At 43.2% G+C, this 25,966-nt stretch overlaps 1 protein-coding gene across 3 annotated transcripts in view; it reads left to right on the plus strand.

The window, feature by feature from the left end:
- LOC130864755 (lymphocyte antigen 75) overlaps nt 1-25,966 on the plus strand; it is a 117,523-nt gene that overhangs the window by 11,787 nt on the left and 79,770 nt on the right. For all 3 annotated transcript variants that reach the window (XM_057755509.1, XM_057755510.1, XM_057755511.1), the window contains exons 3-13: nt 3,124-3,294; nt 5,464-5,628; nt 7,188-7,298; nt 8,524-8,664; nt 10,486-10,677; nt 11,540-11,697; nt 13,043-13,153; nt 13,686-13,774; nt 13,895-14,064; nt 16,817-17,016; nt 19,204-19,346. In XM_057755509.1, the coding sequence (XP_057611492.1) occupies nt 3,124-3,294; nt 5,464-5,628; nt 7,188-7,298; nt 8,524-8,664; nt 10,486-10,677; nt 11,540-11,697; nt 13,043-13,153; nt 13,686-13,774; nt 13,895-14,064; nt 16,817-17,016; nt 19,204-19,346 (1,651 nt within the window). The remainder of the gene's footprint in view (nt 1-3,123; nt 3,295-5,463; nt 5,629-7,187; nt 7,299-8,523; nt 8,665-10,485; nt 10,678-11,539; nt 11,698-13,042; nt 13,154-13,685; nt 13,775-13,894; nt 14,065-16,816; nt 17,017-19,203; nt 19,347-25,966) is intronic.

The following is a 25,966-nucleotide window of genomic DNA, read 5'->3' on the forward strand; positions in this document are numbered from 1 at the left end:
AAGCTGACCTGGAACTCAGATAGCAACCTGCCTCTGTCTCCTGAGTGCTGGGATTAAAGGAATGCATGATTCCCAGAACATTTTTCATGTGGTCAGATCTGAAACATATGTGATACGCATGTTCCCTATAAAACAAAGGGCCACCACACTCCCTAGCAGAATTGTTCTCTGGAAAGCCATTCATGTGGCGTAGAAAAACAAAATCAATGACCCGCAAAATATTTATTTTTCTTCAGAAAGCATCTAGATGGTTCTCACTTCTTCTTTTTGTGTGTATGTGTGTGCTTTTTTTAAAAAAAAAAAAAAACAATCTTTTTATTTTATATAACAGTCCCAGCTCCCTCTCCCTTTCCTCCACCTGCTCCTCCCACCTTCCCCCCACCATAACCCCCATCCACTCCTCAGAGAGGGTGAGGCCTCCCATAGGAAATAAACAAAGTCTGTCATATCACTTGAGGCTCCCCGCCACCCCGTACCTAGATTGAGCAAGGTATCCCTCCATTGGCAATGGGCTCCAAAAACCCAGTTCTTGTGCTAGGGATAAATCCTGGTTCTACTGCCAGTGACCTCACAGACTGCCCAGGTCATGTAACTGTCATCCACATTCAGAGGGCCTAGTTCAGTCCTATGCTGGTTCCCCAGCTGTCAGTCCGGAGTCAGTGAGCTCCCACTAGCTCGGGTCAGCTATTTCCGTGAGTTTTCTCCATCATGGTCTTTTCTTTTCTTTTTTTTTTTTTTTTTTTTTGGTTTTTGAAGACAGGGTTTCTCTGTAGCTTTGGTGCCTGTCCTGGAACTAGCTCTTGTAGACCAGGCTGGCCTCGAATTCCCAGAGATCCGCCTGCCTCTGCCTCCCGAGTGCTGGGATTAAAGGCGTGCGCCACCACTGCCTGGCCCCCATCATGGTCTTGACCCCTTTGCTCATATTATCGCTCCTCTCTCTCTACAACTGGACTCCAGGAGCTCGCCCCAGTGCTTAGCTGTGGATCTCTGTATCTGCTTCCATCAGTTACTGGGTAAAGGTTCTATGATGACAATTAAGGTAGTCATCAATCTGAATGCAGGGGAAGGGCAGTTCAGGCACCCACTTCACTATTGTTTAGAGTCTTGGCTGGGGTCATCCTTGTGGATTCCTGGGAATTTTCTTAGTGCCGGGTTTTTTTGCTAATCCCATAATGGCTCTCTCCATCAAAATAACTCATCCCTTGCTCTCCCTCTCTGTCCTTTCCCCAACTTCACCTTCCAGATCCCTCATGTTCTCCTCCCTTCTCCCTATCCTCCCTCCCCTCCTCCTCCCCTCACACCTTCCACCCCCTACACACCCACACTCCCAATTTATTTAGAAGATCTTCTCAGGGGGATCCATGTATGTCTCTCTTAGGACTCTCCTTGTTTCCTGGTTTCTCTGGGGTTGTGAACTGTAGGCTGGTTGTTCTTTGCTTTATGTCTAATATCCACTTATGAGTGAGTACATATCATGTTTGTCTTTCTGGGTCTGGGTTACCTCACTCAGGTTTTTTTGAGTTCTATCCATTTGCCTGCAAACTTCATGATGTCATTGTTTTTTACTGCTGAGTAATACTCCTTTGTGTAAATGTACTACATTTTCTTTATCCATTCTTCTGTTGAGTGGCATCTAGGTTGTTTCCAAGTTCTGGTTATTATAAATAATGCTGCTATGAACACAGTTGAGCAAATGTCCTTGTGGTTTGAGTGTGCATCCTTTGGGTATATGCCCAAAAGTGGTATTGCTGGGTCTTGAGGTAGACTGATTCCCAATTTTCTGAGAAACTGCCATACTGATTTCCAAAGTGGTTGTACAAGTTTGCACTCCCACCAGCAGTGGATGAGTGTTCCCCTTACTCCACATCCTCTCCAGCATAAGCTTTCATTAGTGTTTTTTGATCTTAGCCATTCTGACTGGCTTAAGATGATATCACAGAGTTGTTTTGATTTGCATTTTTCTGATGACTAAGGATACTGAGCAATTCTTTAAGTGCCTTTTGGCCATTTGAGATTCCTCTGTTGGGAGTTCTCTGTTTAGATCTGTACCCCATTTTTGGTTCTCACTTCTTTTGTACTGCAGCCTGATACCTTCCAAACTTCAGTCTCTGCTTCAGGCATGGGAGCACTGGCGAATGATAAAGGATGTAGGTGGGATCAAATGCTATCTTATGCATACTTTAAACCAATCCATGAGACTTTCTGAAGGACCCCAAAAGCCTGCTGAAGGTTAATGAGATTTGATGACTGTACTCTCCCTAATGGCCATTCTTTCATTGGATAATAACCAGAGTTTTTGAGGAAACTGAAGCTAAAGAGAAACAGATGACAGATACATGATTAGCTGCCCTGTAGGACATATTTTCAAGAGAACTATTATTGGCACAGTATTGAGCACTTTCTCTGGGGTCACATATCTAAATTATGATCGTTTTCCAGTGCCTCTCTGGGGACCAGAGAAAATTGTTAAAATGAAAGCTAGACCTGCCACCTCACCACTCACCAGCTTCTCCCATCACGGCCCTGTTAAGTCCAGTTCTTTTTCCTAGCCTGAATTATTATGTCCTGACTCTTTCCAAAGATCTACTCAGGAATCCAGCAGCTTTCTTCCTCCACTTCCTCAAAAGCCACAACCTTTTGGGCAGTGATGTCCTTTGTCCATATGGCCAATTGCATAAAGGTTCCAGGTATTTTTTCTGGCCCCACTTTCACTAAAGAAATGGAGGAGAGTTGAATTTCCATCAAAATAGCCATTTTGAAGAAGTAGCTGTCTCTGCCACCCATGCTGGACTCAGTCTCTTCTGACTTGATCAAGCCAGGGTCTTTCAGTGCTTACATCACAGAAAGGGGATCTTACTCTGTCACCAAATACACAGTGGACAACCCTTGAGGTAAACACTGATAGTCTCAATGCAGAAACTAAGCTTGTCTCTAGGCACAAAGGCGACCCCTAGCTTTCAGAGTACAGTCAGAATCTATGCTGTTTCCACGGCCGATAGCCAGCTCAATACTGTCGGCTCATACGTGAAACCAACACTGTCTCTTTTACAAGTCTGAGAAAACAGCTATCCTAAGATGATTGCTCAGCTTCTAACTCCCCTCTGCTTCCTCCCCATCCCGCAGAGATATATACCAGAGACGGGAACTCCCACGGGAGACCTTGTGAGTTTCCATTCTTGGTTGGTGAGACATGGCACCATGACTGCATTCTTGATGGAGACCATAATGGGCCCTGGTGTGCCACTACCCTAAATTATGAGTATGATCAAAAGTGGGGCATCTGCTTAAAAGCAGGTATGTATGGGCTGGTGAACTCCAAAGCAAGGAGAGAGAACCCTTTATATGAGGCAAAGGGGGAGAGGAGTTGTTGAAGATGACCTGAAAGTGTCTGCAACAGATGCTATCCTGGATGAGGAATGCACCTTTGCAGGAAGGGGAAGAAGTCACGCGCAGCTTGGAATTGGCCTTCAGACGTGGGTCAGGAAGAGAAGCAGGATAGTTTGGGTCGTGGAAAACTAGGAAGGGGAGAATCGCAAAAGCTCATATACATCGGGGGAGAGCGGAAAGGGCATGAGCAGATAGGAAAATGCAGCATCCAAAGACGAGTGGAAGAAGAAAGTGGAATATAGGAGACTGTAGCTTGAATATAAGGATGTCACCTTGGTGATCTCACAAATGGGCTGAAAAACCCTATTTAGGATGGTGACTACATGAAGTGTATTGACGATCCCAGCACTTGGGAGGCAGAGGCAGGCGGATCTCTGGGAGTTCGAGGCCAGTCTGGTCTACAAGAGCTAGTTCCAGGACAGGCTCCAAAGCTACAGAGAAACCCTGTCTCAAAAAACCAAAAAAAAAAAGAAAAAAAAAAAAAGAAAAAAAAGAAAATGTATTGACGGCCTGAAGCCAAGACTGGAAGAGAAGGAGACGCATATCTTGGACCCTCTCCAACTTAGTGAGAATGTTTGCTCTGCCATGCCCGTGTGTTGATTGGCGTATGTTTTCTAGTTGCTTCTTGTGAAAAGCAGAGTATCCGGGCTATACTAAAGTGTTCACTCTTCTTTAGAGAGATGGTCAGATCAAAGGAGTGCTTGTGTTGATGTCTGGTATATAACAGAGACAGTGTCTTAGCAAACAGGTGAGAGTTACAAAGGACCACACTAGCTGGCGTGTGATAGACTGTTAGGAAGTATTAAATGCCAAGTAGGGTAGCTAACATTTTTTATCTCAGCGCTTGTGAGCCTGAGACCAGAGAAAGGAGAGCTTCAGGTCAGCCCGAGCTGTAGTAGCATGAGAACACTATCTCAAATAAATTTATGGCAATAGGTGGAAAGAAGCTGAGGTGTTCTGATTATACTTCCGCCACAGACACCTGTGTCGTTGTCCTCATCTTCACATTCAGCAGCGGATATCTGAGCGCCTTCCCAGTGTAAAGGTCCATGAGTCTATCTGATGTGTAACTGGGGTTAGGGAAGTCCCTTGGAAACCCCTGGGTGGAGCTTAAGTCATGTGATCTAACCTGGATTGGCTAGTATATTTTTGAACCCATTATCTCAAGGTCTATCTTACTCAGGGTACAGTTTGCAGGTTCTTTATTTGAAACACACATTTCTATATCTGTAAAGAATATACCATGGGTCTGGATGGGTAGCTAAGTGAGTAACAGTGCCTGCTATGTAAACATGAGACCTTGAATTCAAATCTCTGGCACTCAAGTTTAAAAACAGAAAGCCAGGCATGGCTGAGGATGCCTGTCGGTAACCCCAGTGCCATGGTGGGTGAAGACAAGAGGATTGCGGGGCTTGCCGGCTGCCAGCCTAGCTTCAGGTTAAAGTGATAGATACTGTCTCAGGGGAAGATGGAGATTGACAGAGAGAGACCCCTGGGCCTCCCTCCTGCCTCTGCTTGAACATACACCCACTAGCACAGGCACCTGCAGGCGCAAGCATGTACACGTGTACCACATACACAGAGATACACACTATGGATGCTCTATATTGTGTTTATTTATGTATAATATATGTTTCTATGCTTGTATATACATCTGTAATGTGAGTTCTACAATATCAATTCTATTCATGTATTCAATCTTCTATTTAAATATTAAGAAGAAATTTGGACTAAATTTCCAAAATAGAGGAGTCTCTATGCTCAATATATTTAAGCAGCATGTCTGCACCCACACGGGCTTCCAGTTCTTTCTCTGTAGGCATGTAGACAAGTCTGTAGATACCTTTGCCAAGCTCTGGTAAGCATGTTTTTCCATTGGCTCAGTGTTCCACACCTGTATCTTCAGGCAAAGGTTACACAGGAACACTTGTGAAAATCAGCGTTGTAGTTAACAGGGGATTTAAGGAAGGTGGAAGAGCCCACCATCTGGAGTCATTCGGTGTGCTCTGACTACCATTTCAGAGCATAATGAGAGAACCAAAACATGGCCCATGCAATTTATCTTTTTATCAACAGAAAATGGCTGCGAGGGTAACTGGGAAAAGAATGAGCAGACTGGAAGTTGCTACCAGTTTAATAATCAGGAGGTTCTTTCTTGGAAAGAAGCTTACGTCTCCTGTCAGAACCAAGGAGCTGACTTGCTGAGCATCCACAGCGCTGCTGAACTGGCGTATATTACGGGTAGGCTTAACCTGCACGTGGTAGGGCCGATGGCTGGGACTGCAAAGGTGTTTGTCTTCTGCTCCGTTTCCTATCCAGGCATGCTCTTTTGATGATATCTTTTCTGGCCTCTCTTAAAACTTAGACCTTAGCACTGAAATCTGCACACACACACACACACACACACACACACAAAGAAAAAAAACAGATTGAATGTAAACATAATATTTCCATGTGTTAAATGCATTTTCAGATAGAAACTAGAGAGAAACTGATGTTTAGAAACTAAGTTCCCACCCCACACTTATATCTGTATCTAGACTGCGGTCCCTCCAACTTCTCCAAAGCTCTTCCTTCTCCCCAGAATTTTTATGCCTTACTGGCCATTGTCTCACATTTTCATGGCTATCACCACACCGACTCCCCAACTGCCTGCACCCCATGTGAACATTCAGCATTGAAGGTTTGGCTCCTGGGGCCTGGAACTCTGCCTCCTTTCTTTTCTTTTCTTTTTTTTTTTAAATATTTACTTATTTATTATGTATACAATATTCTTTCTGCGTGTATGCCTGAAGTCCAGAAGAGATCTCATTACAGATGGTTGTGAGCCACCATGTGGTTGCTGGGAATTGAACTCAGGACCTTTGGAAGAACAGGCAATGCTCTTAACCACTGAGCCATCTCTCCAGCCCCTCTGCCTCCTTTCTTAACCCAGGTCCTTCGCAAATCCTGAAAAGTCCTGCTTTATGCATTAGCCTTCTATGGTATTCAGTGAGGAGATCATTGTATAGAGCCAAAATAGCTCTTGAGAAGTCCTCCTAGTCTGGATATATTTATTTTCTCTCTGTGTAAACCCTGTAGTCTATAATACATACACATAGACACCTGCTAGGGACATAATGTAATAATATACGTATTCCCCTTGGGATAATTAGGAAACAGTATTAAGTCATTTACAGCTGAAGAATACTCCAACAAATTTACAAAATTAATGTCTGTCAGCATCCCCTTTGTCGTTTATAGACCATTTTTCATCAATTGCTCTGTCTCTTCTATCGGGCTTCAATTAATTTTTCAAATTCTTCCCTTGTGGTTTTGGTAAAGTCTTTCTTTCCAGGTTTATGACCTTCTACATGGTGGTACGAATCCTTACTATCATTCTTCTATTCTTTCTGGGTTTTCTCCTATCTGTATGGACCCGCACAGGCATGGGCACATCCGTATGTTGTGTGTACATTAGCTAGCATATGGGCAACTAGACTCACTGCAGAAATTATTTACACTTCCCTGTCCTCGTCCCTTCTTTTGCTGATGGTCTTGATTATGAAATAATACAATTGGATGATGCATCTCCCTGGCAACAAGGGTGCATGTGTGTGTGTGTGTGTGTGCGTGCACGTGTGTGTATGTGTGTGTGCATGTGTGTGTGTGTGTAAGTTCCAGAGAACCAGGGGATTGAATATATAGCGAAACTGCTGCTCTGAGAAAACTCCTGGAGGTGTTAGGGAAGGGGAAATCATAATCAGAATGTATTATATAAAGACCTATTTTTAATTTTAAAAATTATACAATTCCTGCAGGAAAGGAAGACATTGCTAGAATTGTTTGGATCGGACTGAATCAGCTCTATTCTGCTAGAGGCTGGGAATGGTCAGACTTCAAGCCATTAAAATTTCTTAGCTGGGATCCAGGTAAATGCTCTCCCTCAACAATGTATACAGAGTAAAAGCTTCAAAAACGGAGAACTTTTTACTCATCTGGAGCCTTTAGAAGTTCATGTACAATGAGATCTCATGGTTGCTGTCTCAGAAGTTTTTCTAAGACATTCCTAACTGTGCTGTTATTTTAGCCAAGTTGAACTACACCATGGGCAAAGGAGCTTTTCCTTCGGGGCTCTAGAGCAAGTACCCCTGGGGTTTGAAGAACAGAATGAGCCAGACAGCGGTGCTGCAGGCCTTTAATCCCAGCACTGGAGGCAGGGGCAGGCGGGTCTCTATGACTTTGAGGCCAGCCTGGTCTACAGAGCCAATTCTAGTACAGCTAGGGCTACACGGAGAAACTCTGTCTCAAAAAGAAAAAGAATGAACCGCACAACATGGCCAGGAACCATTCTAGAGCCCACAGGGTCTCGACTGCCAGTGTTGTGCTTAGTCTGCAGCTTGACTTTAAAGCAGGAATATCCCTTCCTTTTCACATTCTTCGGCTTTCCCCCACTATGGCGCCTAAACACTATGAGCACAGCAGCTGGACCTTAGTACACAGATACCTCAATGAAAACACCATCCCGCTTAGCCATTAGCTCTTTCTGCAAAAGAAAGGACCAGGAACGTTTGAAAGCTGAAGTCTGAGGACGGCCAAACCTAAATAACATTCGTAAAAGTGTCCTACCTACATGGAAGAGAAATGGATTCAGTACTATCAAAAGGCCATGAGGTTTTTATTAACTAAATCTTTTTTATTAGTAAACAAAGTAATACTCTATTATGTCAAAAATAGACTATTCTAGGCTCTGGCGCTGAGCTCCAGTCCCAGTCCTTAACGCAGTATTTAACGCCTTAAAGGGCAGACTAGTGTGTCGGTGTTTCATCTGGTTGTAAACATTCACAGAGAGTAACTTTAGTATAGACTCAGGGGTTCTGGCCACAGGGTGTGTCGTGGAAGGAGCTCTAAGGCAGAGGCTGATGTGTTTCTCTGCTGTGAGCCAGCTATCATCAGAGCGCTTCCCCTCCATCCAGCGTTCTAGACCAGGCATAAATGAGCATGTCGTTGTTCATCGCAGCTTGTCGCTTTTCAGTTTAACTGAAAGTTTGAACCATACTGTGAGTTTCCATAAAGACATAAAATTATGAGTATTATTTTAGGCACCACTAGGACCCTAACCTCTTTCCACCTCCTGGAAAAATCTTCCTCCCTAAGGCACGCCCATTGCGCCTATGATTGGCGGGTCCAGCTGCGCGAGAATGGACACGGAGTCGGGGCTGTGGCGAAGTGTTTCCTGCGAAACCCAGCAGCCCTACGTCTGCAAGAAGCCTTTGAACAAGACGGTGGCGCTCCCAGGTGCTTTCCTCGCTTCCTCATCCGTCCAAATAAGTCTGTGAAGTCGAGTAAACGCATGCCAGACACCCATTTTGACCTTTCCTTCACCGGATATCGCCAATGTTTTCCCCATCCCCAGAACCTACGCTGAAATGCCATGGTTGTGCATGTTTGAAATCCGGGGGCTGGGGTGCAGTCCTGGAGGATCCTGACGCTTGACTGCCCAACCACTCTAGCTTAATAGATGAGCTTCGGGTTAATGAAAGACTCTATCTCAAAGAACAGAACAAAATGATATGCCTATCATTTTAATTTTGTGAAAATATGTGTTTGTGGATACAAAAACTAGAATATGGCAGTGATTGTTTGAGTGCATTTACATGTGAGTTTTCTCTCTGTTCCTTTGCCATAACTGAACTATCTCATAGTAATAATGAATGTCATTTAGAGCCTAAGTTATTGGATTATCAGCTTGCAAGTATGAGACTAATTGAACCTAAATTTGATCAGTTTGCTAAAAAAAAAAAAAAAAACTACAATTTTTTTAATATTTATTTATTTTTGTTTGTTTGTTTTTACATCCCAACCACAGTTCCCCTTCTCCTGCTAGACACCCCTCCCATCAACTCCTCTCCTCTCCCCTCCCCTCCCCTCCCCTCCCTTCCTCTCCCCTCTCTTCTGAAAAGGGCAGGCCTCCCATGTATACCAATCAGCCATGGCATATCTAGTTTCAGTGAGACTAGGCACCTGGTAGGAGGATTGGGTCCCAAAAGCAGTCTGCATAGTCAGAGACAGCCCCAGCACCCACTGTTAGGAGGCCCACAAGAAGATGAAGCCATACAACTGTAACATATATGCAGAGGGCCTAGGTCTGTCACACGGAGGCTCGTGGTTGTTAGTTCAGTCTCTGTGAGCCACTGTGAGCCCAGGTTAGTTGATTCTGTGGGTTTTCTTGCGGTGTCCTTGGCCCCTCTGGGTGCTACAGTCCTTCATCCCCCTCTTTCAAAGGGTTCCCCCAGCTCTGCCTAATGTTTACCTGTGGTCACTGCATCTGTTTTCATCAGTGAATGCAATACTCTACATTTTTAAGATGACTGAGTTTATTTGTAAAAGAAAACAAAAGAGAGAGAGAGAGAGAGAAAAAGAAAGTTCCAGAGAGGATCTGGATAAGTTGAATAGTTTCTAGTTTTGCTAAACAGAGTAGTGGCCCTTTGCCTCTGAAAGATTAGACTTCTCTGGGGGATTTCGTCACCGTCAAACTGAGACTCACTGCTCTTTCAGAGCGGATGAAGGTGTATGAAGAAGCCGTTTGTCCTTCCCTCCCCTCCTGTACCATCTGAGAGTACATAAGTACCACAATCCTGTTCCTTACCTCTCTGCTTGCCCTGTATTCAACAGTTAGTGTTAGCATGCAGTCAGTTGTTAAGCTGGTCACACAAGAAAAGAAGGCTTGACGTGGGGGGGGGGGTGACCTTCCAAATCTCAGAGCTGGGAAATGTTGTCAGCATCTGGCTCACTCCACACCTGTCTTCCACCTCTTAGGACTAAAGTCGTTTCCTTCCCTGGCCGTATCTATGCCCTTGAACAGTCTTGTCCATAGCCTGTGTCTCGCAGCAAGTGCATATCATATCTGAATCTCTGCGAAAATTTTGATGATGTCAGACACGCATTAAACACAGCATCAAATTCATGTCTCCCCGATAGCTGACATCCTGTCTCCCAATTTTCCAGAAGCATTGTGCTTCAAGAAAGAAAAATTCGCAGTGTTGTTGATTCTAAACAGGTCTGTCTTTACTGGTAGATAAATGGCTGCTTCCTCCCTTCCCTTCCCCCCACCCCCAGATGTTTGGACATATTCGGATACCCGCTGTGATGCGGGCTGGCTGCCAAATAATGGATTTTGCTATCTCCTGGCAAATGAAAGTGGCACCTGGGATGCAGCCCATTCCAAATGCAGCGCCTTCGGCGGTGACCTCATCAGCATTCACTCCTTAGCGGACGTCGAGGTGGTTGTCACAAAACTCCATAGTGACGGTGAGTCATTTGAATTACTTTCTTTTGCTTTAAACTTCTTGCTTTAGGACTTAAAGACGTTTCTACTCTCCCTGTTTTCAGACTCTTGGTGGGAATGGGAGGCTTCCAGCCTGGCCCTGGATCAGCCCATCTGGGGATGGGGGTGGGGCGGTCAGTGGAAATGGACTTATCCTGGGCCTGCCGTGTCCAGCGCTGCAGCTACCACGTGGTTTTTGAACTCTTGAAAGGTAGTTAGGAAGAATGAGGAGCTGAACCATGACTTTTGTTTAATTTCCATCTCCTTGCGTTACAGTTCAGATAGCTGCTGCCGCCCAGCAGCCACTGTGTCATCAGAAACTCTCCCCCTCCCACAGTAATGCTAAACCGTATTTAAGTTCTTCTAGAACTGGTCCTGACGATCATTTCGCTTTTGTAATTCTCTGGAACAAGACTGATAAACAAAGGCATTCTAGACCGCTTGTCTTCCGCCCTCTTCCTAGACGACTCAGGCTGCGGAGGTCCCTGTTCCTCGTCAGCAGGGTGCTAATTGTTTCCCCTGTGAAGACAGCAGTCATTTCAGGGCAGCGTGGACACTCACTATTTCTAATTAGGATATTTATGGTTGGATTTACAGAGTTTCACCCATTCCCATGAAGCAGCATTTATACGGTAGGCCTGAGACACCACTCAGCGCACCCTTCTCTCTAGGTACCTTGCCTCTGTGAGTCCAGGGCATCAAGACCCACCCTGTCTGCTCATCAACGTATCTAAAAAATATACCACAAAGCTCCTAAAACGACATTATCAACACGTAAAAATCAGTAACACATATTACAACATACGACGGAGCAAAACCAAACAAAACCAAACATTTTTCTTTCAGATGTCAAAGAAGAAATATGGACAGGCCTTAAGAACATAAAGAGCCCCACTTTGTTCCAGTGGTCAGATGGTACGGAAGTTACTCTGACGTACTGGAATGGGAATGAGCCTAGTGTTCCCTACAATAAGACTCCCAACTGTGTTTCCTATTTAGGAAAGGTAGGAGCCTCCCGTGGCTTATTTATAGTCTTTTTGTTAGAGCTATTAATAAGAACATTGTGCTAGGAATTTGTGTGCGAGCTGAGAAGGAAGAGGTAAAATCCTGCAGCTTGTCACTCTGAGAGCTACCGAGTGGAGGGTAAGTAAAGGCAGCTGCCGAGTAAGCAGTCTGAGCTCTCACTGCCTTCTCGAGACGATATACAGATGTGGTAGAACTCATGTGTCAGACTGTCTCGGATAACCTGCTGTCTTCGAGGGCCTGAGTCTCCATCGGCCTTTCTGCTCGTTATGATTGACGTTTGGCAGGCCAGCACAGGTTAGCCTGGAAGGTGCCATCTTTCCATGCTGCGATTAAGTTTTGAATTCATCCTAACTTGAGGCTAATTGGAAAACACTTTCCAGTATTTCAGTTTTGCATGGTTTCCAATAGTTTAATTTTTTTAAATTTATATAAAATATTGCATTAGATTTGTCCATAAAGCTATCTTTTCCTGAAATGTAGCTTGCTAAACATTTGTTGAATGCACTCTGGTTAGGAACCTAAAATAGACTGAGTCTTGTCCAGAAGGACTTAAGCACCTCTTTGGTTTATGATTGGATTGCTTTCCTATAGGCAGCTCTCTGCTGGTACTCAGGGTGACTGTCACCCAGACATCTAGAGAGGTTTTAAATGGAAGCAACACATTTAGTGTAGAACTGGTTCTGTGGTGGGGATGTGTTTGAGAAGGTGTCACACTCGGTGGCCTACTTTAAAAGCCAAGATGTCTCAAAACATTGTCAAAAGTGGAAGCAGCGAATGAACAGAAGGAGCGCTCCACAGCCTGCCCGGATTCCACACTGACCCTCGTTACAGTCAAGCCGCTAACATTTCACTTCGGGAAGCAATGCGACTTAGTCAGTTCTGCAAAATTAATTCGATGTAGCGTATTTGAAAGAGACAATTTTGATGTCTATACTGGAGTAGAATTAAAAGAATCTTTTGACCCTAGACCCCTAGTAGTAACTCTCATAACCACCGTCTTCCTTATGCGTCTGAAGAAATGTGACCAGACATTAGCTGATGCTTCCCAAAGAATTTTAATCTGTGAGCAAACTGCCCCCGGGTCACAGGGAAGCCACTAGAATGCTGGCCTCTTGGGGTACTTTTCTCTGTTCAACTAAATGTTCTTCGGTAAGGTTTCCTTGTTAAGCTTGTAAAAAAGGGCGTGTGTATGCGCTGTGTCGTAGGGATGATGGGTTGAGACACACTACCTTTCCTGGCCTCCCATAGTTATTGTGATTTAATTCTAACTATTTGGCAAATATTCTCTTTGGTAAGAAATATTTTTGTTTTCTTCTTTAAAAGTTAGGTCAGTGGAAAGTCCAGTCCTGTGAAAAGAAGCTCAGATATGTGTGCAAGAAAAAGGGAGAACTAACTAATGACACGCGGTCTGACAGGCTGTGTCCTCCAGAGGAGGTGAGTAATCCTGTTGTGAATTTCCCTGCGCAGAATGAGCCCTCCTTGGTTAAAGATGATATTTGAAGTTTAAACGATTCAGTCTTGGGAAGTAAGAACACTGGTTTCTGTTCATTTATTTGAACAGAAGGAAAAATTATTTAAAGCGAGAAGGAAGAGAATCCTAACACACTGGTGTTCTTACAGTAAGAAAAGATGTACCTAGTCATGGGTCCCTCTCAGTTTGCAAATATGGCTGCTTTCCTCATTGTTGATAGCTCTCCTCCAGTGACTGTGCTCTTTCTGAAAAATAGTTCAGCTAGCAGCTGCAGTATAGGGTGATTCGGGTACCAAGGACAAAGAAAATGGGGCCTCGTCTCAGTCATGCGGAGGTGTTTGGTGAAACTGAGTTCCAGCCATATCCAGTGAATAATCACGTCCTCCACCTCCCTCTGATTGTACGAGTTTGTCAGAGTAGCAGAATCCCGCTTATTTGGGGGGGGGGCATCGTTAAGTCACAAACAGTGGGATGATATTCCTCTTCTTTACTTAGGGCTGGAAGAGACATGGAGAAAACTGTTACAAAATCTACGGGGACGAGGTCCCTTTCGGAACGAACTGCAACCTGACCATCACCAGCAGGTGTGACCCTCAGTACAGGTGTACTAGGAAACTTTCAACTGAGTTTGCCTAAACAATTTGGGGGGGGGGGGTTATTGCAAAAACTATGAGACATTTGCGAGATTGGTCCATCTTTTGTAGATTTGAGCAGGAATACTTGAATGACATGATGAAGAAGTACGACAAGTCCCTTCAGAAGTACTTCTGGACCGGCCTGAGAGACGCCAATTCCCGGGGGGAATACAGCTGGGCTGTCACTGGTGGACTAAAGCAGGCTATGACTTTTTCCAACTGGAATTTTCTCGAACCCGGTGAGTGTTTGATTAAGGGTTGACAGCGCTTCAGGACTGAGTTCACAAGGGCGGAGCGGGTGCAGCGCTGAGCCCAAGGCTTCCGCGTTACAACAGATTTGCAGTTGCTCGTTCCCCTGTCTGCAAAGCTTGCTTGTGTCTGTCTGTTTGGGTTTCCCAGGAGACACAGGCAGTTAGAAGGCCGTGTGGCACTAGGGACAGAGACAAGCAGTCGCAGAAAGGTGATTCACAGGAGGCCATAAATGATCAGTGTGCCAAGTCCACCTGTGATTCTGATTTTATGATTTTTCTCTAAAGCTCATTGTTCTAAGGTGAGAGGTGGAGTGAGGAGCTTGGGGAAGCAGAAGCTATTCTCCTGCTTGGGATTCAATATCTATTTTAAATGCTGACTTGTTAAAGATGATTACACTCATGCCAAATGGTTGTAGTGATGAGGTGGGGGCAGGACGTTTGTAGAGAAGGATAAACGAGAGAGAGAAAGTTAAGGCCCAGGCATGGTGCACACACCTTCAATCCCAGCACTCAGAATGGAGAGGCAGATCTGTGAGTTCAAGGCCAACCTGGTCTACATAGTGAGTTCCAGGTAACCAGAGCTACATAGCCTATAGAGGAAAACAAAAGGGCACAGGCTCAGTTCAACCAAAACAAACAAACAAAATAACAAAAAACCTATGAGAAATACATGGCTAAAACAAAAGTGTCAACTGTAACATGAGGGCCTGTTTGTTGGGGTTTCTGTCCTGTCCAGTTCCATGCAGCCATTTAAACCCAAAGAAAATCACACAAAGAGTCTGCATTAATGATAAACTGACTGGCCCATTAGCTCAGGCTTCTTATTAGCTCTTGTAGCTTATATTTACCCATTATTCTTATCTATGTTAGCCACATGGCTCAGTACCTTTTTAGCAGGGCAGGTCACATCCTGCTTCTTTGGTGGTCTGCGCAGGACTGGGGAAAGAGCTTCCTTCTTCCCAGAATACTCCTATTCTTATCGTCCCACCTCTACTTCCTGTCTGGTTGACCTGCCTATGCTTCCTGCCTGGCCAATCAGCGTTTATTTAAAACATGATTGACAGAATACAGACAATTCTCCCACACCAGTCAACCTCAGTGAGTTCTGCAGGAAGTCCCTTGAATGGGCACCTTAGTATAACACTACCTCCTGACAAGGTTTGAGAGAGGAAGAGCCCCATCCCTGCTCTTTTAGTTTTAAGAGATTTAAAGGGGGTGTCATAGAGGATGCCAACAAAAGAATACTAAGTGCAATGTGAGGAAACTCTAGTTTTGTATTATGAAGATAGAAGATACTACTTAATTTTTAAGAAACAAGGTGGCAGTGGACCACGATGTCCCTCCTAAGTATACCTGTCACCTGTGTTTGGGTATAAGAGAGTCAGTAATCTTCAGAACTGAAGTCTGTGAAGCCAGGAACAGAAATAGGCCTGCCCACCCCCCACCCAGTCCTCTCCATGAAGTCCAGTGCTTTCCAAAGCCAATGTCTGCCTACCCAGAGCCAGCCTCAAGAGTGTGAGGGCTGGTTTTTGTTTGTTTGCTTGTTTGTTGTTACTCTGGGGTTTTGTTTGTTTTTTGGTGTGTGGGGGGGAGTTTAACATTTTGTTTTTCATCTTTTTAATGTAAGTCTTAAATAAAATCTAGATGTTTCCTGTGAAGTATTTTACATTTTTCTCTCTCTGTCACCTAGCTTCATCTTGCAGAGTTAAAGGTTTGTTTGTATTAGTCTAAGTGAGCAGAAATGAGGAAAGCAGTGTAAGGTAGCATTTATTTCAAAAGTTAGTTCATTTTTCTCCAAACAACCTCAAGCGTTGGCCATGATTTGCTGTGGAAACTAGGATTTGATGTAGAAGGGCCACGGAAGACCCATCTGATTTTAGAGCTGAGAAAATAGAGGCTTCAGGGACTTGTTTAATAAAATCCAGATCTTTCTGACTTCCAAGCCAGTGCTGTTTAAATTTTGCTTGAGTAAGTTAGAAGTCCTAAGTCACTTTACTTTTCTCTCTTCAAATGTTTGATATTTTCTTGCATGATCTTATGCAATGTGATCATTAAGGTATTTTTCTATAGCATGGAAACTGGACTGTGTGGTCTTACAATAGAAGACAGTATTTTAAATGGAGAATCTCCACAAAATCTGTGATGCATGATCATGACTACTGGTGTAAGCATAATAATAACATATTCTACCTTAGAGAAGGCAGAATATAGATGCCAGTCCTGATTAAATATCACTTAAGCCAGGAATATTCTAATGGGTAAAACATAGACTTTTTGGTGGCATATGTCTGAAATCCAGGCACTTAGGGTTGAGTCAGGAAGACCTCAAGGCTGAAGGCAGCCTGGGCTATCTAGCAAGAACTTATCTATTTTTTTTTTTTAAGATTTATTTATTATGCACACAGCATCCTGCCTGCACGCAGGCCAGAAGAGGGCATCAGATCTCATTACAGATGGTTGTGAGCCACCATGTGGTTGGCTGGAAGTTGAACTCAGGACTTCTGGAAGAGCAGTCAGTGCTCTTAACCTTTGAGCCAGACCCTAGATTTTGGTTTTTCGAGACAGGATTTCTTTGCATAACCTCAGCTATCCTGTCATTTGCTCTATAGACCAGGTTGATCTCGGACAGAGATCTACCTGTTCTGCCTCCTGAGTGCCAGGATTAAGGGCATGAGCCACCACCACCTGGCTGAACTTTGGAAATTTTAATTTTTAATTCGTTTTTCCAATTCAACCACAGCCTCTCCAGGCGGGTGTGTGGCCATGTCTACCGGAAAGACTCTTGGCAAGTGGGAAGTGAAAGACTGCAGAAGCTTCCGGGCCCTTTCAATATGCAAGAAAACAAGTGGCCCCCAGGAGCCCGAGGAGGCAGCCCCAAAGCCTGATGAGCCCTGTCCTCAAGGCTGGCAGACTTTCCCCTCCAATCTCTCCTGTTTTAAGGTAAAGTATCATCTGCATTCAGTCCTTCGGTGGAGTCATCCTCCTCCCAACCTGGTTTATGTTATTACACAAATTATGTGAGCACACAGAGCCTAACAAATGCTTGAGAGTATGGGGTCCTTAGCAAAGCATCATGGGACTCTCAGACAGCTCAACCCGCACCCTGCCCATGTCCAGTCCTCAAAAGAAAGACCAAAGCCAGAGTGATCCCATGGTGTTGTGTGACTCTTTTGACTCTTTGGGGAGGGGGCATCACCCAGCTCCCAAAATAAATCACACACAGAGGCTTGTTCTTAGTTAGGAATACCCAGCTTTAGCTTGGCTTGTTTCTTGCCAGCTTTTCTTATTTTAAATTAACCTGTCTTTCCATCTTACTCCATGACTGGCTGAGTAGCTGGTGGATGGTCCCTGAAGTCCTCTTCTCCTTGTTCTCTCATCGCTCCTTCTTTCTCTCTCCTCCCAGATTTCTCTATTTATCCCCTCTGCCTGCCAGCCCTGCCTATTCTTTCTCCTGCCTCACTATTGGCCATTCAGCTCTTTATTAGACCATCAGGTGTCTTAGACAGGCAAAGAATCACAGCTGTAAAGAGTTAAACACATGCAGTATAAACAACAGCAACGCATCTTAAAATAATTTTCTGCAACACCGTGGTCCTTTCCTTCCGAGAAGCTGAGTGACGGGCAGCATGCTGACATCACGTGTAGGATTCTCATAGGCCCCTCATCCTTCTTATTGGATTAAAATTCCTTCTTGTATAATGAAAGCCAGTTCTAACTGTGTTAAAAAAAAATAATTTGGGGTCTGTGTCTTAGGGTTTTCATTGCTGTGAAGAGACACCATGACCATGTCAACTCTTATAAAGAAAACATTGAATTGGAGTGACTTACTTACAGTTTTGGAGGTCCAGTCCATTATCATGATGGTCGGAAGCATGGTGGCATGCAGGCAGACGTGGTACTGGAGGAGTGGCTGAGAGTTGAAGGCAACAGGAAATGTGCTAAGATACTGGATGGTATCCTGAGCACAGGAAAGCTCAGAGCCCACCCCCACAGTGAGACACTTCCTCCAACAAGGCCACACCCACTCCAACAAAGCCACAGCTCCTAATACTGCCACTCCCTGTGAGATTATGAGGGCCAATTACATTCAAAGCACCACAGCCTGTAACATTCATCTAGTTCCATAAAACAAACCTTTCAATGCCACTCCCAAACTGCACGGTGATTACATTTAGTTTCACGTTCATAGACCTCTTGCTCTATGGTTTGACTGATTGGCTGTGAATTCTTCCAGCTGTTAGCTGTGCTGGGCTGTAGGCTGTGACCTGGTTTCTGTTAGCCTTCACTCTAGGGCTCAGGCTTAGGGATGCCAGCTATCAGATTGTTTTTCTCATAGTAAATTACTGGAGCCCAAGAAGGCAATCCCCACCAGGTTGGTGCATTTCAAGCCTCTGCTCACTTCACTGCCACTAACCTAAGCATAGTACAGGGCCAAGCCCCTTGTAAAGGTGGAGAGAAGCATGTTCCTCCCTCCTGGAGTCATGGCTAGAGTGTATGTACAAGGGACTGAAGAATCCACGCCAGCCATCAGACAACTGTGGCTCTATCTTCTCTGCCTGCTCCCCCCGCTTCTTTCTCTTCTTTGAAATAGCTAGGGCTCTTTTGGCATAGAGTTAATCATCACAAATCAAAGAAACAGTCAAAAGCGCCAGGTTTTGATTTGGCACCATCTGTCGATGTTCACACACCCATATAGATAGTTCTTTGATTGTTCTTAATCAGAAAAAGAGCCCTGTTCTTCTGCAAGCTTCCATGTTTGGTGCTCAGAATTACACTGTTGGCACATTTCTTGGCAGAATATGTCTTCCAGAGTGTTCCTATGTACCCTGTTCAGCCTTGACCCTTGGTGCACTTTCTCTTCAAGGTCCTAGGAATGTACTTGTTGGAGCAGTTCCCCAGCCTGGCTGGGAAAGGTCACTCCCTTGGTGACAGTGGCCATCTCTGTGTGGGCCTTCAGTTAGTTCATTCTGGGTAGGGCTTGCCCTGTTTGCTGTATGTGCATTTAGTTATGCTTCCATTACACGTGAAAGAATTCATGTCAGGAACCCACAACCTTTGACTGAAACTGAACAAAGATGTAAATATTTTATGATTATTCCAGAAGAACAACATTCTTTTTTCATTAAGGTGTTCCATATAGAAAGAATTACAAGAAAGAGGACCTGGGAAGAAGCTGAAAGATTCTGCCAAGCACTTGGAGCACACCTACCCAGCTTCAGTCATCTGGATGAAGTGAAGGACTTTGTTCATTTGCTACAGGACCAGTTCAGGTAATATTTCTGGAACAAGTATTTTCGACCTAAGCCTTTCGTCTTCTAGGTATTCAGGTTGTTATGAGTTAACATCTAGAAAGCCACCCAAGCTTCACACTCAAGCCTTGTCAAGCATCCTTACTGCAAAATACCATGAGACCAAAGTGGACCTAGTCCCCACCCCTTTGTGTAGCACCTACCAACTGCTGGGTTAAGAAAAGGGTGGCAAAAATATAGGGCAAAGATAAGGATGTAGCATGAATTCTGTTTGGTATTAATAACAAAAACTCAGAGCTATTGAGATGAAAGCTGAAGGATCAAAACAGCAGAGTGGTCTGCCAATACAGAGTTCTTACTTTCGCCAATGCTTAGACCAAAGGGGCGATCCTGTGCTCAGACTGCATCTCCAGACTGGATCCTCAGAATGACGGCCTCAGACTGCACTGAGCTCCTGTCTCCTCCTGCTTTATTTTCCTCTCTCTGCCCAGCTATATCACTCCTGTCTCTACCTCCCTAGTGCTAGGGTTAAAGGCATGGGATCCCAAGTTCTGGGATCACCTTTGTGTGAGCTCTGTTCCTCTTTTAGACTGGATCGGTTTTGTGTAACACAAGGTGGCCCTGAACTCACAGAGATCCATCTGCCTCTGTCTCCCGAATCCTGGGATTAAAAGTGTGAGCCACCACTGCCTGGACTCTAATGGTTTAGCTCTGCACTCTGATCTTCAGGCAAGCTTTATTTGTTAAAACACAAACAAAATATCACTACATTTCTCCCTTTTTATCTTAAATAAAAAAGAAGGCTATAACTAATATTAGATAAACTATATACAATAAGTACAATAACTTTATACAATATATACATGCAATAAGTACATCAATAATATCTAGTCCATTTGCATTTGACAAATTCAGAGAAAATACTCTACTATCTATCCCATCTTAGTGAGTTTAAAGACTTGTGCCTAATTTACTTTCTATTCTAACTTGTATTACCAACTCAAAATAATCTTTTCTCTGTCTTTCAATCTTATATACTTTACATTTCTTTAGTGAATTTCCTTTCTGAGTCCGGTAAACAAGGAAAACTATAGCTACAACTGTCCCGTCTTCAACTCCCAAGAAGGAAATATTAGCTGAGTAAGCAGGAAATGCGAGCAAGCATGTGAGCGATGACAGAAACTGCTGGTTAGCTGGACAGTCACCCAAGGTTCTTCTGCATCACTGGGGCATCCATCTTCAGCCTACAGGCCTAGACTATTTGACAGACTTTTCTATGAATGGGGATATTCTGAAGGGCTGTCCCTCGTCTTGACAGTGTTTGGCAGTCCCTCTCTTTTGTGTCCTGCTTGTCCAATTTGAACATCAACAATCAAGGCAAGAGCACTTTCTTGCCCAGTGACTTACTTTTGTCCCAAAGAAAGTAAATTCTATGTGGAGTTTCTTCAATGTCCACTATCTTCTGTGAAGTAGATTGATGCTGCCAGGAGCAGACATGTTTCATTGTCTAAAAATAAAACCAAAAAGGAACCTATGCAATTAAAACATCTTAAATGCCATATTCTGTGGATCTCTGAAGTGTTTGAAGGTGACCTGTCAATCTAAACTATATCTCTTTTGACCTTGATAGAATACCTAATGTGACTACAAGTTTAATTATAATAGGTGGCGAATTACTAACCTGCATTTCCTTATTATCCTAAATAGTTGGTAATAATAACTTTCAAGGATTAGAAATTTGCATTACATCCTTAAATGAGCTGTATAGTATAATACCTTAAGATTAGAAATATATGTACAATATGTTTTAAGAAAATTAAACTCAAATTTATATCAATACACAAAATCTGCATACAATATACAAAATTTAATCCAATGTAAAATATTTAAAACTAGTGGTTTCTCTTTAAAAGTAGATTCAATCATCTACCTTTTGTCATATATATCCTTCCCTTTTTCTTTTCAGAGTAGGTTCAATAATCTATCCTTTTATCCTATCATATCTATATCCCCCTTTTTCTTTTTAAAACAAGAATCCTGAATCTAATCTCCTATGTTTAGCTTTTCACCTGACCATTACCAATAACAACTTGTAACCAATTCCCCTAAACAATGATAAGCATCCATAATTCAATGAAAAGCCAAAAATCACCCTCCCCTCCTCTTGGGAATGTGTGCATCATGTTCTTAAATTTACTTCCTGCTGTCTAGGACGATGGCATCTTTAGGCAATTCTGAAAAGAAAATTTTGGGTTAATCGTCAAGTCCTGGGAGAGGTAGCTGTATCATTTGTTGTCCAGTTTCTGTGGAATGGGAAAGTGCAGGCCTTGTCTCAAGTCTGGCAAAAGTAGTCTGTGAGGCTGGATCATCTCAGCCAACTTGAAATTGTTCTAAGAAGTTTGTAGTCCAAAGCCAACCTTTAAGTGGTGTTTTTCAGCTTAGCGGTGTTATTATAGCCCTGGAGAAATCGTCATTGTGGGATCCCATCATCTTTTTGGAGACTTCAGAGATCACATTAGGTCAGATTATTCCTTTTCTTGGTAATATTTTTTCTTCTTCTTTGGATGCTTATTTGTCCAAAGGACTTAAATTCCTCAAGATAGTAAGGAACCAGATGGGGAGGGGGTAATTCTGGTGCAATCAGGGCAAATGTCATGAGAGGCTGAATCTTAGAAGGCAGACAGTATTTTGAAGGGTAAAATAGGAAGAGAAGCCAGAGAACCCAAAATATAAGCAGAGGTATGAAAAGAGAATAGACAGCTGAGGACGAAAGAGCCATGCACAGAAAGTGGGATTGTATGAAAATGGAATATACTTGCTAATCAGGGAAGAAGTCTGATCTTAAACGAAATTAAGCAAAGTTAGTCTCCAAATAAGTTAAATTGCAAAGAGGCTAGTTGTTATAAATCACCTACGTTCCCATGAACACACTTGTGCCCAATCACACAGACAGGTCCAGAGCATGGAGTGGTAGCATGCTCACCTAGCATCTCTGAGGCTCCAAGTTCAATCCCCAGGAACGCACAAGTAAATTAATAGGAATATGAAGAGCAGGTCTGTAGGTATTGGGCAACTAGTGAGAAAACTGCAACAACTACCCCTGTGGGAAGCCCCATGGAAGAAGAACAGTAAGGAAGGAAACTGGGAAGGCATCAAAGTGGCTGCAGTCATTGTGGCTATGGCGTTAGTGTGGAAGGCTCTTCTGATGTCCCCGATGTCCGTCAGGACAATATAGAAAAATATAGGTCATAAAATATGACGCTTTCCATACAATCACAGGGATTAAGGCCTTCAATACCACAAAATTACTTTTTCTTTACTTTTCTGAAGATGACAAGGTTGTTTATTTAATCAAGGTATACTAGGATAAATGACTTTAAAACACACACACACATAAATATATCCTAGTGAATACTTTCTTATGGCTCCTAATCTGACAAAGCCCTTTCCCCAAAATAAAAGTTTACTAGAAACTGAGGACAATCTAACTAGCCTTAATCTTTAGGACATCGTTAAATATAAAAGCTATGTGAAGACCGCCATCTAAAGCGTATTAAGTGGGAGGTGCTTGCAACATGCTTAGCTCCCACCTAACTTCACTTTTGAAGAGAATGATTTGAACGGTGTAGCTTGCATCCTTTGGGAAAAAAAAAAAAAAAAAAAAAAAAAAACACGTCACGGACATACCTTGGCTCATACATGAATTTTAAAAATGAAGAACACATAGAATAAGTAGTTTATTATAAAAGGAGCCAAAGCAAGAATATAGTATAACCCCACGTCCTGACAGTTAATGTATGTCAGAACAAAACGATCCTAAATCTTAAAGGAGAAGGACATACTAACGGAGCATTTCAGGGGCTGTGGCGCTGACTCCACAGGTGAAAGCACTTGCCACACATGCCTGATGATTTGCGTTCCAGCCCAGAAGCCGTTTAAAAACCCAGATGCCATGCACACATCGCAGCTCTCCCGTGGGGAGATGGGAGGTACAAATGGAGAAATGGTCAGGAGCTTGTAGCCCTAGTCCAGATATGCAATGTCCCAGAAACAAGAAAGACCCTGCCTCAACAGGGTCAAAGGAAGGGCTGAGTCTTGAACATGGTCCTCTTACGTACACACAGGCTTGTTTGTTTGTTTTTGTTTAAATCTTAAAAGGAATACTTTGTTAAATATCAGGTTTTAAACACTCTTTCTGAATAAAACCTGGAATGTAGAAACATAAAATAATTGTGAAAATATGAAGGCATAATAAGTTATTTTATCTGGAAACTACATTTTAGAAGCACAGATCTTATAAATATTAAAACTTAACATTCAGTAGAGCTTAAAAGTATGTGCCCATAAATCAGATGTAGCCGGGGAAAGAATCTGTGCAATATTCATGTGGAGAATTATAAAGAAATGAAATAACCAAAGATTAATCTAGCATAAAATAAGTTGGCAATGGCCCAATTTGTACATTATCAATTTTGATTAAGTCCAAGTCTACAAATTTGTTCAATAATGAAATCCAATTCTATTTTGCTAAAACATAGATGAAACAAATCTGGCCATTAGCACTTGTCTAGCCTTGAGATTATGGTGCTTCCTGCGTAGGTGGAAAGAAGCACAAAATGCTTTAAAATGGTGCATTTTGGTGATAGCCCTCTTTAAAGGGTAAAAGAAGCGGTGAGGCTTTGTGCACAGAGCACTGAGTAGTGGACACGGACACGGGCGTCACTCGGTTTGCCATGCCCCTGGCTTATTATGTTTTGCTCCTTTTGGCTTGCCTCTGCTGTCTATGTGGTTGTCCCATGTTAACACAAATAGAAGGTATTAACGACCACAAGCTTGAGATCTTGTGATTACAATAGGCACTAAAACTGCATCTAGAAAATCCCTAATTTATTTCTGGCTTAACATATAAATATATCATATATTTGATTGTTTAATTAATATATAAATACTTATTAAACACACACACATGCATACTATCTAGTGAAGCGTTCTTGGAAAATATTTACAAAACAAGCTCACGGTTCTGTACAAGGAGTTATTATCTTATATTGGAACTAGAAATGTCCTAGCCCTGTAAGGGAGAAGCGGCCATTAAGAGCATCTGTGGGCGGCGTGGGTTCCTTGAGGAGGCAAAGGTGGGTGGAAGGTGGCTACTTTTATTGATCAGTTTCCTCTTTAGCGCTATCGAACACCCTCCTTAAAAACTGATAGTTCACGTGTGAAACCTGGAAAATACTTTAAAAAGTAAAGAAGAAAACGAAAACCGTTTCCAGTATTACTTAGAGGCAACATTTTGTGGAAATATTTTCCATTTTCTTCCATTCCTGTACACATTTTCATAAAATTGTCTGAAGCATATACCACTTAAAATTTTTTTTCTGTCTGCAAAAGTAATGCATATTGAAGTTGGAAAAGATGAAAGTGTAGGGAAAAAAACTCCATAAACCCTTCTTCCCCGGGAACTGAATTGTATTTGTACACGCGTGCCAGCAGGCCAGCCAAAGGCTACCTCCACAGACTGCTACCTGATTAATAGACACGCCATTATAAAGCGATTGTTTGTCTGGGCTCTGCTTAGAAAGAGAGCGTACTTTAAAACCAAGATTGCCACAATAGTTTAAAGGAAAGGAAGGAAGCAGAATCATTTATGAAGTTCACCCCCGAATGTGCTGCTTTTGTTCCTGGAATTGACCTTCTCAGCAAGAAGCCTACTGTCCACCGCAAATCCGCGTCACATGCTAGGAGTTAAGACTGATGACCGCTCTATTTCTCACAGCCGAGGTTCTATATCTCTGTTTATGTTTCAGTAAAAAGGGATCATGATACAGCAACTCATTAAAGCTCTTAGATCATTGCAACTCTTAATGGTATCCCAACGGGAAGCCATTGTGGAGCAGAAACAGTCCTGGGATTAGAGAAGAAAGCCTAGACAGCCACGGCTGCTGTGTACTTCCCCTCCTGTGAAGAGGCACGAATGGCTTTCAATATAAATCTCGGCTTTGCAGACTGAGAGCCCTCATTAAATAGTATTTATCTGGGGCTGTGCCTGAGATACTGTTTTCCTTGGAAACCAAGTGCAGCAGGAAATTGCGTTGACAATCAGAATTTTAACACACGTACACTGACTAACCTTTCGCACGGTGTCTCCTAGATAGCCTTAACGCTCTGTGCTTAGGGGGCGGGGTAGAAACGGTTTAGGAAGGAAATAGGAAGGTTGCCTTTTGATCTGACTCCCCAATTATGGTCAGGAACGTTTGTGGGTTTTCTTTTTCTCCAGCATCCTTGAATTCTGCACTAGGGGTGTGCAGCAGACGATGTGGTTTTTTGGCCTATTCTTTCCTTCACCTGGCAGCAGCTAAGGAAGGTCAAGTTCAGAACAGGCTGTGATGTAGAGATGATTTTCTCCTCTATCCCCCCCCCACCACACACACACACACACACACACACATACACACACATACACACACATACACACACACACACAGTACCTGCTCGTCTCTGTATTTATGACACTAGGGAATCCCTTGTAATGATACTGAACACTAAATTCAGGGTCGAAATGGAGTTTATTTCTGAAAGGAGTGACGCTTAGAGATATTTTGGACAACTGAGCATACCTTTCTCTGAAAAACCACCCTCTG

The sequence above is a fragment of the Chionomys nivalis genome, chromosome 22 (assembly GCF_950005125.1).
Source record: "Chionomys nivalis chromosome 22, mChiNiv1.1, whole genome shotgun sequence".
NCBI classification, from domain to species: domain Eukaryota; kingdom Metazoa; phylum Chordata; class Mammalia; order Rodentia; family Cricetidae; genus Chionomys; species Chionomys nivalis.